The 12,458-nt window shown below is 36.5% G+C and overlaps 2 protein-coding genes across 2 annotated transcripts; one reads left to right on the top strand and one right to left on the bottom strand.

Annotated features, from left to right (window-relative positions):
- The first annotated feature begins 9,806 nt into the window (after positions 1-9,806).
- Positions 9,807-11,705, top strand: LOC109404493 (gastrula zinc finger protein XlCGF26.1). The gene is made up of 3 exons (XM_062850712.1): positions 9,807-10,055; positions 10,119-10,261; positions 10,325-11,705. The coding sequence occupies exons 1-3, from the start codon at positions 9,924-9,926 to the stop codon at positions 11,658-11,660; spliced, it is 1,611 nt and encodes a 536-aa protein (XP_062706696.1). The 5' UTR covers positions 9,807-9,923; the 3' UTR covers positions 11,661-11,705.
- Positions 11,706-11,804: 99 nt separating this feature from the next.
- On the bottom strand, positions 11,805-12,454 carry LOC109398661 (histone H2B). Its single transcript, XM_029858824.2, has one exon. The coding sequence runs from the start codon at positions 12,312-12,314 to the stop codon at positions 11,940-11,942; it is 375 nt and encodes a 124-aa protein (XP_029714684.1). The 5' UTR covers positions 12,315-12,454; the 3' UTR covers positions 11,805-11,939.
- Between the last annotated feature and the right edge of the window lie 4 nt (positions 12,455-12,458).

The following is a 12,458-nucleotide window of genomic DNA, read 5'->3' as shown; positions in this document are numbered from 1 at the left end:
GTCATGGTCCTTCCTTATTTTAATTTTATGATGATTATTTTGTTTATCTTGTGAAATCCAAGCGATCCAATGAAATGGTTTTCAAACAAATACGTAATGAATGTTTCAATGATGAAAGTTTTAAAAACTAGTGGGTCTGGAATCAATTATTTAGGTATGCTTGTTTATTCTAGCAGTCGACATGCTCCTAATTATTAATCTTTGTAATTCTTGTAGATGACTAGGGTATTGGCTCCCTTATTAAGCATGTGTCTCCCAATTCCATCCTACGAAAAGCAAAGGATTGAAGCGCTGTTTGTTTTGTTTCTTTTTTTTTTTGTATTTTTTGTTAGAAGTGAGCACCCATGAAAACAAAAAGAACGGAATCAATCGGTACCGTAATCGCTTGTTTTCGAATAGGATGTATATGGGATCGTGAGATTACTGATGGCACACATAGGGTGGGGCGGGTAAGATGGGTCACCTAAGGATGGATCACCATAACTTTGTAAATACAAATCGTATTGGTTTGTATTCGTCCGCTACTCTATAACTAGTGTACTGCCGGTGGACGCATAAATGTCACATGTGCAAAAACCGACAATCGAGAAAATCGCGTCCAAAGTTCGAAAAAGTAAATGGTCTCAACTATGAAGCATAAATGCCGAATCGTGTTCTAACATCAACCAATTTTGAATTTGAGCACTAATTTTTGTTTTAGAGCGATTTTAAAATGTCATAGGTTTTCCTATGAAACGTGACACTTATGCGTCCACTTTTAAGAATGTGACAAATCGGCGTTGCATTTTTTCAACAATTTTCGGAACAAACTACCTATTTATATTTCCCTATATGGTAGTACACCATGATACATGGTCATGGGCTGCAAAATCTCAATATTGCCAAAAATGCACATGTGACAATTATGCTTCCACCGGCAGTGTATTATAGAGTAGCGGACGAATACAAACCAATACGAGCTATGCTACAAGTAGATAAAAAGTTCATTAAATACAAAATATGATCCCTGGGCTTGGATTATATCTTCCAGGAAGCTTTGATTTCAGGCATGTAATCAATGGCACAATTCTGTAAAAATCAGATCTTCAAGTCATCTGATATAGTTATACTGATCATGCTGCTGCATAGTATATCGAACATTTGTCGAAGTCATTTATGTGCCGGGAAAATATAATTCCAAGTTGGTGAGAATATTACAAACTGAGGGAGGGTAATAGGCCCAGTCAGATCCCTGAATGGGCAATGTGGGTTAGTGTGTGGGAATGCCATTGAAAGTTTGTAATATTCTCCGAGGCTTTCGAAATCCAACAGGGCGCGTCCCCGGGTTGCGGATAGGGGGAAAAGGGAGATTTTTCGCATTTGTACTGTAATCAGCCTATGTGATATTATCTCCTATGGTGTTGTAGTGCGAATGAATGATCTCATTTTATGTGAATTCTAACCTTGTAATGTATTGATTATTAACTTCAATTTCCTTAGGTTGACAAGGTTTTGAAGAAAAACTTGAGATGAGAGAATTGCCTAAGAAAAGTCACATCAGCAAAGCTTTTACATATGCAAATGCTATCCATGGGGTCATGTCTAGCATTTAATATGTATGGCAATGACTGGTTCTTACCTAGTAGGGGTACTACAAGACCACGCGGACAATTCGATTAAAGGCTTAATTGGGAATAATATATTTTCCAGAACTGAAGGGACATTTTTTCCGGGGTGACTGGCGAGTCGGAAAGGGGAGGAGTTTCCGTTGAATATAATTGACAAAATAAACAATCGGGCGCTTTTTCTTTCTATGACATGCTTGGCATTTTGTGGATTTTGTTTTTTTTTTGTTTTGGAAGGTATGCGATTCACTATTGAGCCTTAAAATTATTTTGCATCTGAATTGCATTGATATTGTTAAGTTTAACACCCTAATCCCACACCAAAATACCCTTTTCCTATCCCATGGCGTTTATGTGGTCAGCAAAGACTATTCAGCCATTACCCCTCCTTATCATCGGCTTTGGACTGACTTGCGCTCTCATTGCCCCACCAAATGCTGCAAAATGAAAAAATGAAAATGAAATGAAATACAAAATATGATGTTAAACAAGCAGTTTTAAAACGTGATCGATTTTGCGCCGTGAAAAAAATGTGGGGCAAGATGGGTAACATTTTAAGTAATTCACATTTTCTCAACGAAAAACGTCAAAATATAAGATTTGTTCCGCATTCATATATGCTCCATATCCATACTGAGTAAACAAGAGCTACTAGTAAACATTTTATAAATTTATTTGCAATATAAAAAACTTTACGATTTGAGTGGTCCTACGGCGACTTGAAAATCTATGTTTTCGCTAAAAAAATTATCATAATTTTATGTTATAATTCTGGAGCAACATTTGAAAAGGGCCCAAGAGGTCTTGTGTCTTTTTTCTAAAACGCTCCGTAGGGCATAACAGCATCCCACCCACGCAAATGAACACCGTTATCCGAAAGATCGATGTTTGCTCTATCTGATAACGGTCTTAGTTTTTTATTGAATAAGCTGAGGGGGGCTCAGGAGCGACGTGTGAAGTCATTGTTTACCGATGCTTGTATGCCCTTTTCAAATGTTGCTCCAGAATTTTGAGCGTTCATTCCGCTTGATTGAAGTCATTTATGAGATAGTCTTGTTATAAAAAATAAATAACTTTTGAATGCTCCAAAAATACGTTCAAAAATTGAAGGTGATCCATCTCGCCCCGCAGCCGTTTATATGGAGATTATATGGAATGTATCGCACAAGAAAAATGGCTAAAAACCATTTTATTTTTTATTTCCAATGAGAGTGAATAATTTTCCAATCAATGCCCCAAACTTTTGTAGGGAATCGCGCCACTTGGGCGGTGGCTTCTATATTCGTCTGTTTTCCACTATAACTCAGTCAAATTTGAACCAATTGACACAACTTTTGGAATGTGGTGAGATAGGTTTAGTACCTACCCGTGTACAACATTTCTAGTCAATTGGTTCAAAATTGATTGAGTTATAGTGGAAAACAGATGAATATAGAAGCCACCGCCCAAGTGGCGCGATGCCCTATATTCATGCTGGTCATCTAACAAAATTATTAACATAATCAAAACATCTATTCGAGCTCACTATCGCTGCAGTAAGGGAGACTGGGGAGACTTGATCCATTTTTCTTAATTTGCCTGTAACTTTAAGAAAAAAACACAAAACTAGATCCATTTTTCGTACAGAGTGGCAGGTAAACATCTAGGGAATCGCGCCACTTGGACGGTGGCTTCTATATTCGTCTGTTTTCCACTATAACTCAGTCAAATTTGAACCAATTGACACAACTTTTGGAATGTGGTGAGATAGGTTTAGTACCTACCCGTGTACAACATTTCTAGTCAATTGGTTCAAAATTGATTGAGTTATAGTGGAAAACAGATGAATATAGAAGCCACCGCCCAAGTGGCGCGATACCCTCACGGTGTGCCAAAAACCGTTATTAACAAATAAAAATGTCCACCCAAATGGCACCCGGCATTCGAAAGATATACTATTCTAGTATCTCCTCTGAAAATTTGAAAATCTTTCATCGAGGGAAACTAAAGTTTTTGTGATTTGAAGATTTTGAGCCATTTCTATAGAATTTTCTTATATGAGTAAATATGCGCGCACGGTGTGCCTGGAACCACTATTAACTAATAAAAATATACATACATATTGCCACCCGTTATTCGAAAGATATTTCATTTTAGCATCACCTCAGAAAAATTGAAAATGTTTCATCGAGAGAAACAAAAGTTTTTACTGTTTGAAGGTTTTCCTCTATTTTCATAGAATTAGCTCATGTTTGGCAATATTGTCATAGGATGTTTCAATGGCTTTTCAAATCATAAACAAATATTAATAAGTTTCACAAACATCATTCCAAAGATACAACACTCAAACAACTTCTCTGGAAATTTGGCAACATTTCATTGAAACGATCGCAAATTACAGTGGTTTGAAAATATAAGATATGATTAAGTATATTGAAATGGTAGTAACTTCATTGAATATTATTTCAATTTCTCATGTTAATCATTCCTCACACTGAATATATATTTTGTAACTCATCTAAAACTTTGATTATATATCACATTTTTTGCGATACTGTTACAAAACTGGTGTCTCTAACGTGTTTATAGGCAAAGCGATAGTATGCATATCTCCAATGAAATAGAAATCAAGCTTAAAATTGTTGTTACTGATGATCATTCAAATGAAATATTTCTGAATTCACGGCAAACACCTTAGTAACATGACTAGTAAAACGATTAGCATTTGATTTAGGTATACTTGAAAAGCTTCAATATTTAAAACATTAAAGGGTGAGTCGATAATTATTGTGCCATTTTCAAACTAACGTAACTTTTTTTCTACTTCACCAAAATCAACCAAATTTTGCACAGTTTCTCCTTATAGTCTATTGTTTACATAAAATGAATTGAGAAGTTATCAGTGATATTCCGGTCGATATAGAACCAATTTAGTCAACAGTTCTAAAAAAGGTGTTGTACAATCACATGCTAAAATCAAAAAATCATGGTATCGCGCCTTGGAACAATTAATGATTATGCATTATCGGATCATCTTAATGTTCGTCAATAGGCTTCAGGAACGGTTGTCAGTGAAACATAAGCTTGGAGCTGGGTGAAAACCAGGCACGATGCACATAAACAAACCAGAGAGCTTCAATTATTTGTTTCAAGTGGAGCCTGAACATGTCCACATGAAGGGCGTTAATTGAAAATGTCGTGAATTTGACTAAAACGCATCCCAAATTTGAACCTATACCAAAAAGTTGAATTACATACATATACTAAACTACTGTAAAAATTTGGTTTCATTCCGTTAACTGTAGACAATTTGCGAATCAGTTGAAGGTAGGGTGGCACAATAATTAACGACTCACCCTTTATACCAATGATTTACATAGCTTCCTACGAATACCAAAACCTTGGGCAGTTAATTCACTTTAACTCTCGTTTCACCATGAAACGTTTTCAAATTCATCGACAAGATACCTTGCTTAAAAACAAAACAAAAAAAGAAACGGTGTCAAACTCTTAGAAAGTTTATGTAATCAACGCCGTGAGCGTGCCGCATTTTTATTTGTATTCAAGTAACAGGTAGAACTGTGGAATATTAATTAGATTCTCACATCATGGTAATTGACATTCCACTCAATGAAATGTTGTCAAATTTTCAGAGAAGTTGCTTGAATATTGTTCTTTTGAAAATTTTGAACTCATTACACCGTTCAACACTAGTTCGAGTGGAGCGGACCTGGTGTGATGGTTAGATCACTTGACTATCACGCCGAGGACCTGGGATCGAATCCCACTCCCGACAAACTCGCAAAATGTGAGTGCTTCCTTTGGAAGGGAAGTAAAGCGTGGGTCCCGAGATGAACTAGCCTAGGGCTAAAAATCTCGTTAATACAGATAAAAAAAAACAATAGTTCGCGTTATGAGATGAGAAAAAAATAATAGGGGTTTGGAACCCTAGAAACCCTAATGCGTATATCAATTGAAAACCCCAAGTTCTCAATTCAAACTTCGGTCTTGAACTGTGAAGTCCCGTTCCAATATTTTTCGAAAATTCTTTCACTATGACATTTCTAGGGTTCCAAAACCCTGTTCTCTTTTTTTCTCATCTTATAATACGGACTTTTTTTTTTAAATTTGGTTGAGCAGTGTTATTATTTGTTTATGATATTAAGAGCACCGTATGACAATATTCCCATGTATGAGTTAATTTTATGAAAATAGAGGAAAATCTTCAAACAATAAAACCTTTAGTTTCCCTCAATAAAACATTTTCAAATTTTCGGAGGAGATACTAGAATAGTATATCTTTCGAATGCCCGGTGCCATTTGGGTGGACATTTTTATTTGTTAATAACGGTTTTTGGCACACCGTGCCCTATATTCATGCTGGTCATCTAACAAAATTATTAACATAATCAAAACATAAGTAATGCGCCCGAAAATGGCACTGACCCATCTTGCCCGCGACCCATCTTACCCTATATGACTATTTTTTCATGACAATGTATTAGTCAACGTCTATATTCTAGCATTACAAAATGAACATATTTGATTTTTAACATGTGATAATGTAAGCCAAAAAAGTTGGTATCAATAAACTGCGCGCCCAATGGTCATAAGACAAAATAAATTCAAATTTGTTATCCCCGACGCCATGATGAAAAATAGCCGAACACTACCGCCTCCTCTATAACGACCCGCGTTGTTTTGATAGCTTGACTCCAAACCCCCGTGTATTCATATAGGAAAAAGTTCGCGACTTTGTTGATTGTTAGTCGCGGATCAGCCGTCCGTCCGGCCGCTTCGATGCAGCAAGGCGCCCACCGATATGCTAGCCAACGTAAAAATTGTGAATTCCCTTGATTTTTTTTAATAACAATTGAATATGCCTAAAATCCGTGTTTTTATCGAGAAAACGAATTGAATTGTGAGGTCTTTTTGGAGAAGGTAAGTGCCAATGTGTCGTTCCGCCCCCTAGTTTGCCCTGAGAAGGAGTATTTAGCCGGGATTTGCATCGCTCGACCTAGTAGTAGTGAAGAGTTTGTTACAAGTCACCTACAAGAATACTAAAGGACACTTACAGCGCTACCTAGCGGCACAAATAAAAAAAGTTATATTTTTGCTTATAGGGTAATTCATGTATTTTGGACAGGCTGAGGACAACGTTGAAAAAATCGTCCCCTAGCTTCCTTAGGAAGCAATTGATTATTTTGCAAAGTTTTCAATACGCTTATAATATGATTATACTTTGCGTTCCTGGTGACAAAAACCTTAACGAAAGCATTTTAAGCTGAGAAAATCACAATTTCCGATCGCCTGTATGAATTGCATTTTGGACATCGAATATATGTTTTGGACACCCTCAGGTATATATAATTTGGACAGGGCAATTATCTCCATGTTTAGCCATGAATACTGCTAAATCATGGAAGTAGCATAAATTAATAAATATTTTCTTACAATTTATCAAATTTCTCCACTTAACAGGCATCTATTTTAATAACTATTACAGTTTTTGTTAAAATCGAGGAAATATCGCCAGACCCACAGAATAAGGACTGTATCGGAAATTAACTATAAACGTTCACAATTGCCTGAAAAATAATCTGTTCGAAATAAACATAACTTTATTTTTGGAGATACTATATAAATCTCTTAAATAAAAAATGGCAGTTCTGATTTTCAAAAAATAATCATTTAATTTGGACTTTTATCTCAAAGATTGCACACATGTTTTTAAAATTTTGGACACCCCCTAAAAATTTAAAATTGCGAAAACTGTGGGAAAATATTTAATTTGTTCACTTATTTTTGCGCAAATATATTCTTTTCCAGAATGCTCATGATATAGGAAAATTATTTTTATCAAGAAAAATTTCCTACGCAGTTTAGGGCAATTCTTAAAAATGAAAAAAGGCCATTTTTCGAGGAACTCTTTTTTTATGCGTCTTCAAAGAACGATTAAGCAAATAAAAAATACATAAAGTTGAAAAATTTGCATTTTTTTCGATTGGGTATGTATTTAAATCTATTGAAGAGGTAGTTTTGCCAGAGAACGGAATTTTATAACCTCTAAAGGTATTTAATACAGAGCGTCAAAGTTCGACCAAAAAGTAGGTGTTTATTTGGGATAGACCATATTCTTAATGTTGAAGGTTTTTCTATCCAAGATAAAAATTTAAAAAGTCGGTTTTGAGTGATATGTTATGTGTACATAACTGCTAGTAATAATCATTATTTTCCAGATTTTTTTCCATACAGATTTTTTTCGCTAGAGATGTTTGAAACGTTAAAAAAATTAAAATTAAAATGCTGTGTGTACAGATTGTTATTTTGTGTGGTATACTCATAGAGCCATATTTTCAATAATACTAAACATTTTCCAAATTTCTTCAAGCTGTTCTAAACTTAACTATATTGTGAAGATTTCATAGAAGAACCGGAATGAAAAGATCAACCGTGCGTCGAGATAGAGCATTTTGAATGTTTATAGTTAATTTCCGATACAGTCCTTACGCCTCCAAGTATGCAATCGCACAGCATCCTCATGTAGTTCGTCAGATGACCAAAATATATTGACAGTAAAAACCATGCAATGTATTTTGGACACCTCCAATTTTAAGCGTTCTAGATGAATGTTAAGAGATTGGCTGCCTAATGTTTCTTTATTGAACATTTTTCATTGCAAAAAGGCTTTCAAATTTCTTACAATTATTAATTTAAACATTTTGAGGTGAATAATGTATGTGACTATGAAGTGTATGTCGTCTTGCATATCTGTGCATTTGAGGGGTTTTAGAGAAATAATTTACATTTTAGATAATTTTGAAGTAAATTCTCAATTGTTAAGCGTATTTTCAACGTAAGTCATCAAAATAGGGTCTATTTGATCCAATAATCGTTATTGAGAAGTATCTACTTTTATTAGCTCTTCGGAATACTTTCTCCATCGCCGTGCATGTCCAAATTATATTTTTTTCCCTACCTATAACTTATAAAATATAAGTTATATCATGTTTTCCCATCCAGCTTAGTGGTTAAGGCGAAACTGGAAGCATTTTCTCATTTTTTCGGTTTTTGATTTTTTATTAAATAACGAAGCAATATTTTCAAAATCGGTTTTCGTGCACATGTAGAGTATGGATCAAGGTATCTTCTGAATTTTTTTGAGGTGGAAAATGTTTTCCATTTTTGCAGAAACCATTTTTATGTGAAATTTTGTTCAAAAATGGTTTCTGCAAAAACGAAAAACATTTTCCACTACACAAAAAATTCATTTTTTCGGTTTTTGATTTTTTATTAAATAACGAAGCAATATTTTCAAAATCGGTTTTCGTGCACATGTAGAGTATGGATCAAGGTATCTTCTGATTTTTTTTTTGTGGTGGAAAGTTTTCCATTTTTGTAGAAACCATTTTTTTGTGAAATTTTATTCAAAAATGGTTTCTGCAAAAACATTTTCCACCACGAAAAAAAAAATCAGGAGATACCTTGATCCATACTCTGCCTATGATCGCATAATTGTCCCATATGAATAGGAAACCCAGCAAAGATGGAACTGATATGCGATCATGGGTAGTACTCTACATGTGTACGAAAACCGATAATAAAAATATTGCTTCGTTATTTTATGAAAAATCAAAAACCAAAAAGTGAGGAAATGGATCCAGTTTCGCCTTAAGCAAGAATTTCTGGAGGAATCTCAGCAGGTTTTTCCGACGAAATTTATTCTTATAAAAATTTCCGGTTGAATCCCTGGAGGAATTCCTGGAGCGATACCCGCAATAATTTCTGAAAAAATCCCACGACGTACTTGTTTAGGTTGATAAATCTCCATTTGAGATAGCTTTATTCCAATTCAATAATTTTATAATAATTATATAACAATTATAGCTTATTGACTACTTAATAACAATATAACGTTTCTTACTTGAAACGAGTATCAATAATGAAAAACGATTTAAAATTGATGAAAAACTGTCTGGCCAAAATAGCTTATAGGCACTATGCTGACTTACTAAAGAGAGTGTGATGTCCTATATCAAAAACAATTTATAATCGAGGTTATAATACCTACTTCCACGAGCCTTCAATATTCTTTTACATTACGCTACAATCGCTACAATCTAAAGAACAACCACCTAATGACGTCATTCTCAATGAAATTTGCTCATGTTCACCAATACTATGCTCTCAAAAGAGGTCTACCTGTGTCTTTAAAATATTTCCAGTGTGTTTTGTCATCCAAATCACAATAAGCTCTGTCGCTGTGTAAAAGAAAATAGCAAAAACTTAATATCAGCAAGAAATTGTTAAGCAGCTAGCAATTGGAGTTGGAATGAAGCTATGGCTCTGCCGGAAAGCATCCAACAACCGTGTCGTGTCTGTTTCGATACATCGGAAAACACGGTTCCGTTAAGTAGGACCGAACACGGGTTAACGCTGGCGGAAATGTTGAGCAAGTGTGTCGTATTGGAAGTAAGTTTGGATAGGTAGCTTAAGATTCTTGCCACATAATAATAATGGACTTTTTTTTTAAAGTTTCACGAAAACGACGGACTTCCGTTTCAATGCTGTGTAAGGTGCAAAGATGACTTGATAGTGGCCTATCGATTGCTGGAGCGATGCTGGCAATCCGATGCAAAATTCCGATTCCAGCTTGGGGACAACAAATCGGCAGTGAGGTGTGATGGTACCTGAATTATTTTATTTTTGATGATTATTAATTTTTAGGAATAATATTTTAGGAAAACTTTTCCTGTAAGTGAAGAATTTGTCAGTGTAAAGATTGAAACAGGGGTCGATTTCGATTATACTGATCAGTTCAAACAGGAAGGAGATGAGAGTGATGATGATGACAAAGAAGATGTTAATTTTATGCCAGATGTTGAAGATGATGACGAAGATGACGCTGATGATCAGGACATGCGAGATGATTGCAAAGACTATGCGAAGCCTAAATTGCAAATCGTTACCCAGAGTAATGATAAATCGGAACGCAAACGCAAAAAGTATGTTAGACGAAAACTAACATCAATCCCTAAACGGTGCTGCAGATGTAAGATTCGTTTTGAAAATTTAGAAGAAGCAGAGCAACATTCGACAATGCATTTAGATTCCCGGCAAACTGATCCACAGAAAATCGCTGCTCGTCCATATGAATGTAACACTTGCTACAAGCGATACTCCACAAAGCGAGCACTGCTATTTCACCAGCGAGAAATGTATGCAGATAAACCCTTCGAATGCGATGAATGTGAACAGGACTTTCTCTTAGAGGATCAATATATCTGTCACAAGGAATCACATGCCAATGAGCGTAAGAAACAATTACCGAAATGCTGCGCTTGCTACCAGCAATTTGATTCGGAAGAGAGTCTCAAATCTCACTGCAAGGAAGTCCATCTGCCTGAAAGTCAATCCACCGAGGATTCCAACGCAAACGATTATCCTTGTCCCATTTGTTACAATCGTTTCAAAACACGGCGCTTGCTGTTGAACCATAAATTGGCTGTAAATATTTCTACCAAAGCGAAACGTCACCGTACCAAACCATACCAGTGCTCCCAGTGCGGAAGAGTTTTCAGGGATATTCGCACACTCTCGGATCACGAACGCTTCCATCAGGGAGAACGTCCCTTTGTGTGCCCCGTATGCTCGAAACCGTTTGCAATCCAAGATTCCTTCCGAAAGCACGTCAAATCGCACGCCATCGAAGACGATCACTTCAAGTGTGAAACCTGTGGCAAGGGTTTCAAAACGAAAAGTAATCTAAAGGATCACTACGTTACGCACGTGTCGTCGGATTACCGTCCGCTGGGATGCACTCTGTGTTCGGCCACTTTTGCGCGGAAATCATGTCTCAAGTCCCACATGCGGATGCACACCGGAGAAAAACCCTTCAAATGCCATTTGTGCGATGCGGCTTATGCATTTTCGAGCGATTTGAAGCGGCACATAATGGCACACACCGGAATCAAACCGTACGTTTGCAATGTGTGCGGGAAAAGCTATCCGCGGCAGGCCTACCTACGGAAGCATTTGGCGACACATAACTTGGATAATAGTGCGTGTAATAGCTAGTTCTGATTTATTATATGATTTACTGTGCAAAGTTCATGTACGGAACGGTTATTAAAAACTCACAAAATGCTTCAAAAATAAGTTTTTTTGGGTGTTTGATTCACATTGCCTTTCAGGAATTTTCTTCTGAAATCTGTCAAGGATTCTAACAGTAATCGATTTATCCCTGTTTCCGAGTAGGACATTTTTTCAGCATAACTCTTCACTTGACAATTTCTCATTGGCCCTTATAAGGGCCGTTTGTGTTCTCAGATGATGGTCGACATTCGAAAGAAAGATTCACTTGGAGCTGGTGTACTTGGTGACGGCCTTGGTGCCCTCGGAGACGGCGTGCTTGGCCAACTCACCAGGCAGAAGCAGACGAACCGCGGTCTGAACTTCACGAGAGGTGATCGTCGATCGTTTGTTGTAGTGTGCCAAACGTGATGCCTCGGCGGCGATTCGCTCGAAAATATCGTTGACAAAACTGTTCATGATACTCATGGCCTTCGAAGACACTCCCGTATCCGGATGGACCTGCTTCAGCACCTTGTAGATGTAGATGGCGTAGCTTTCCTTGCGGCGAAGCTTCTTCTTTTTCTTATCTCCCTTGACGACGCTCTTCTGAGCCTTGCCGGACTTCTTGACGGCTTTTTCACTTGTTTTTGGTGCCATTTTTTAAGCGACTGTTTACCCTACTGATAGCAGAAAAACTAATGATTCTGTTTGAGGTATAACATCTTCTTATATACTCCTAGAATAGCATTGGAAGGTCATCCCCTTTTCAGTTCAACATGCATTGTATAGCCCGTTCGACCT

The sequence above is a fragment of the Aedes albopictus genome, chromosome 2 (assembly GCF_035046485.1).
Source record: "Aedes albopictus strain Foshan chromosome 2, AalbF5, whole genome shotgun sequence".
Taxonomy (NCBI): Eukaryota; Metazoa; Arthropoda; class Insecta; order Diptera; family Culicidae; genus Aedes; species Aedes albopictus.
This window is presented reverse-complemented; position numbering and strand designations above follow the sequence as displayed.

Bases quoted from the DNA above. Each gene is read 5' to 3' on its own strand.
- LOC109398661 (XM_029858824.2), bottom strand. From the start codon at position 12,314: ATGGCACCAAAAACAAGTGAAAAAGCCGTCAAGAAGTCCGGCAAGGCT.
- LOC109404493 (XM_062850712.1), top strand. From the start codon at position 9,924: ATGGCTCTGCCGGAAAGCATCCAACAACCGTGTCGTGTCTGTTTCGAT. The intron at 10,056-10,118 runs GTAAGTTTGGAT...TTTTTTTTAAAG, and splicing joins GCAAGTGTGTCGTATTGGAA to TTTCACGAAAACGACGGACT. The intron at 10,262-10,324 runs GTGTGATGGTAC...ATAATATTTTAG, and splicing joins GACAACAAATCGGCAGTGAG to GAAAACTTTTCCTGTAAGTG.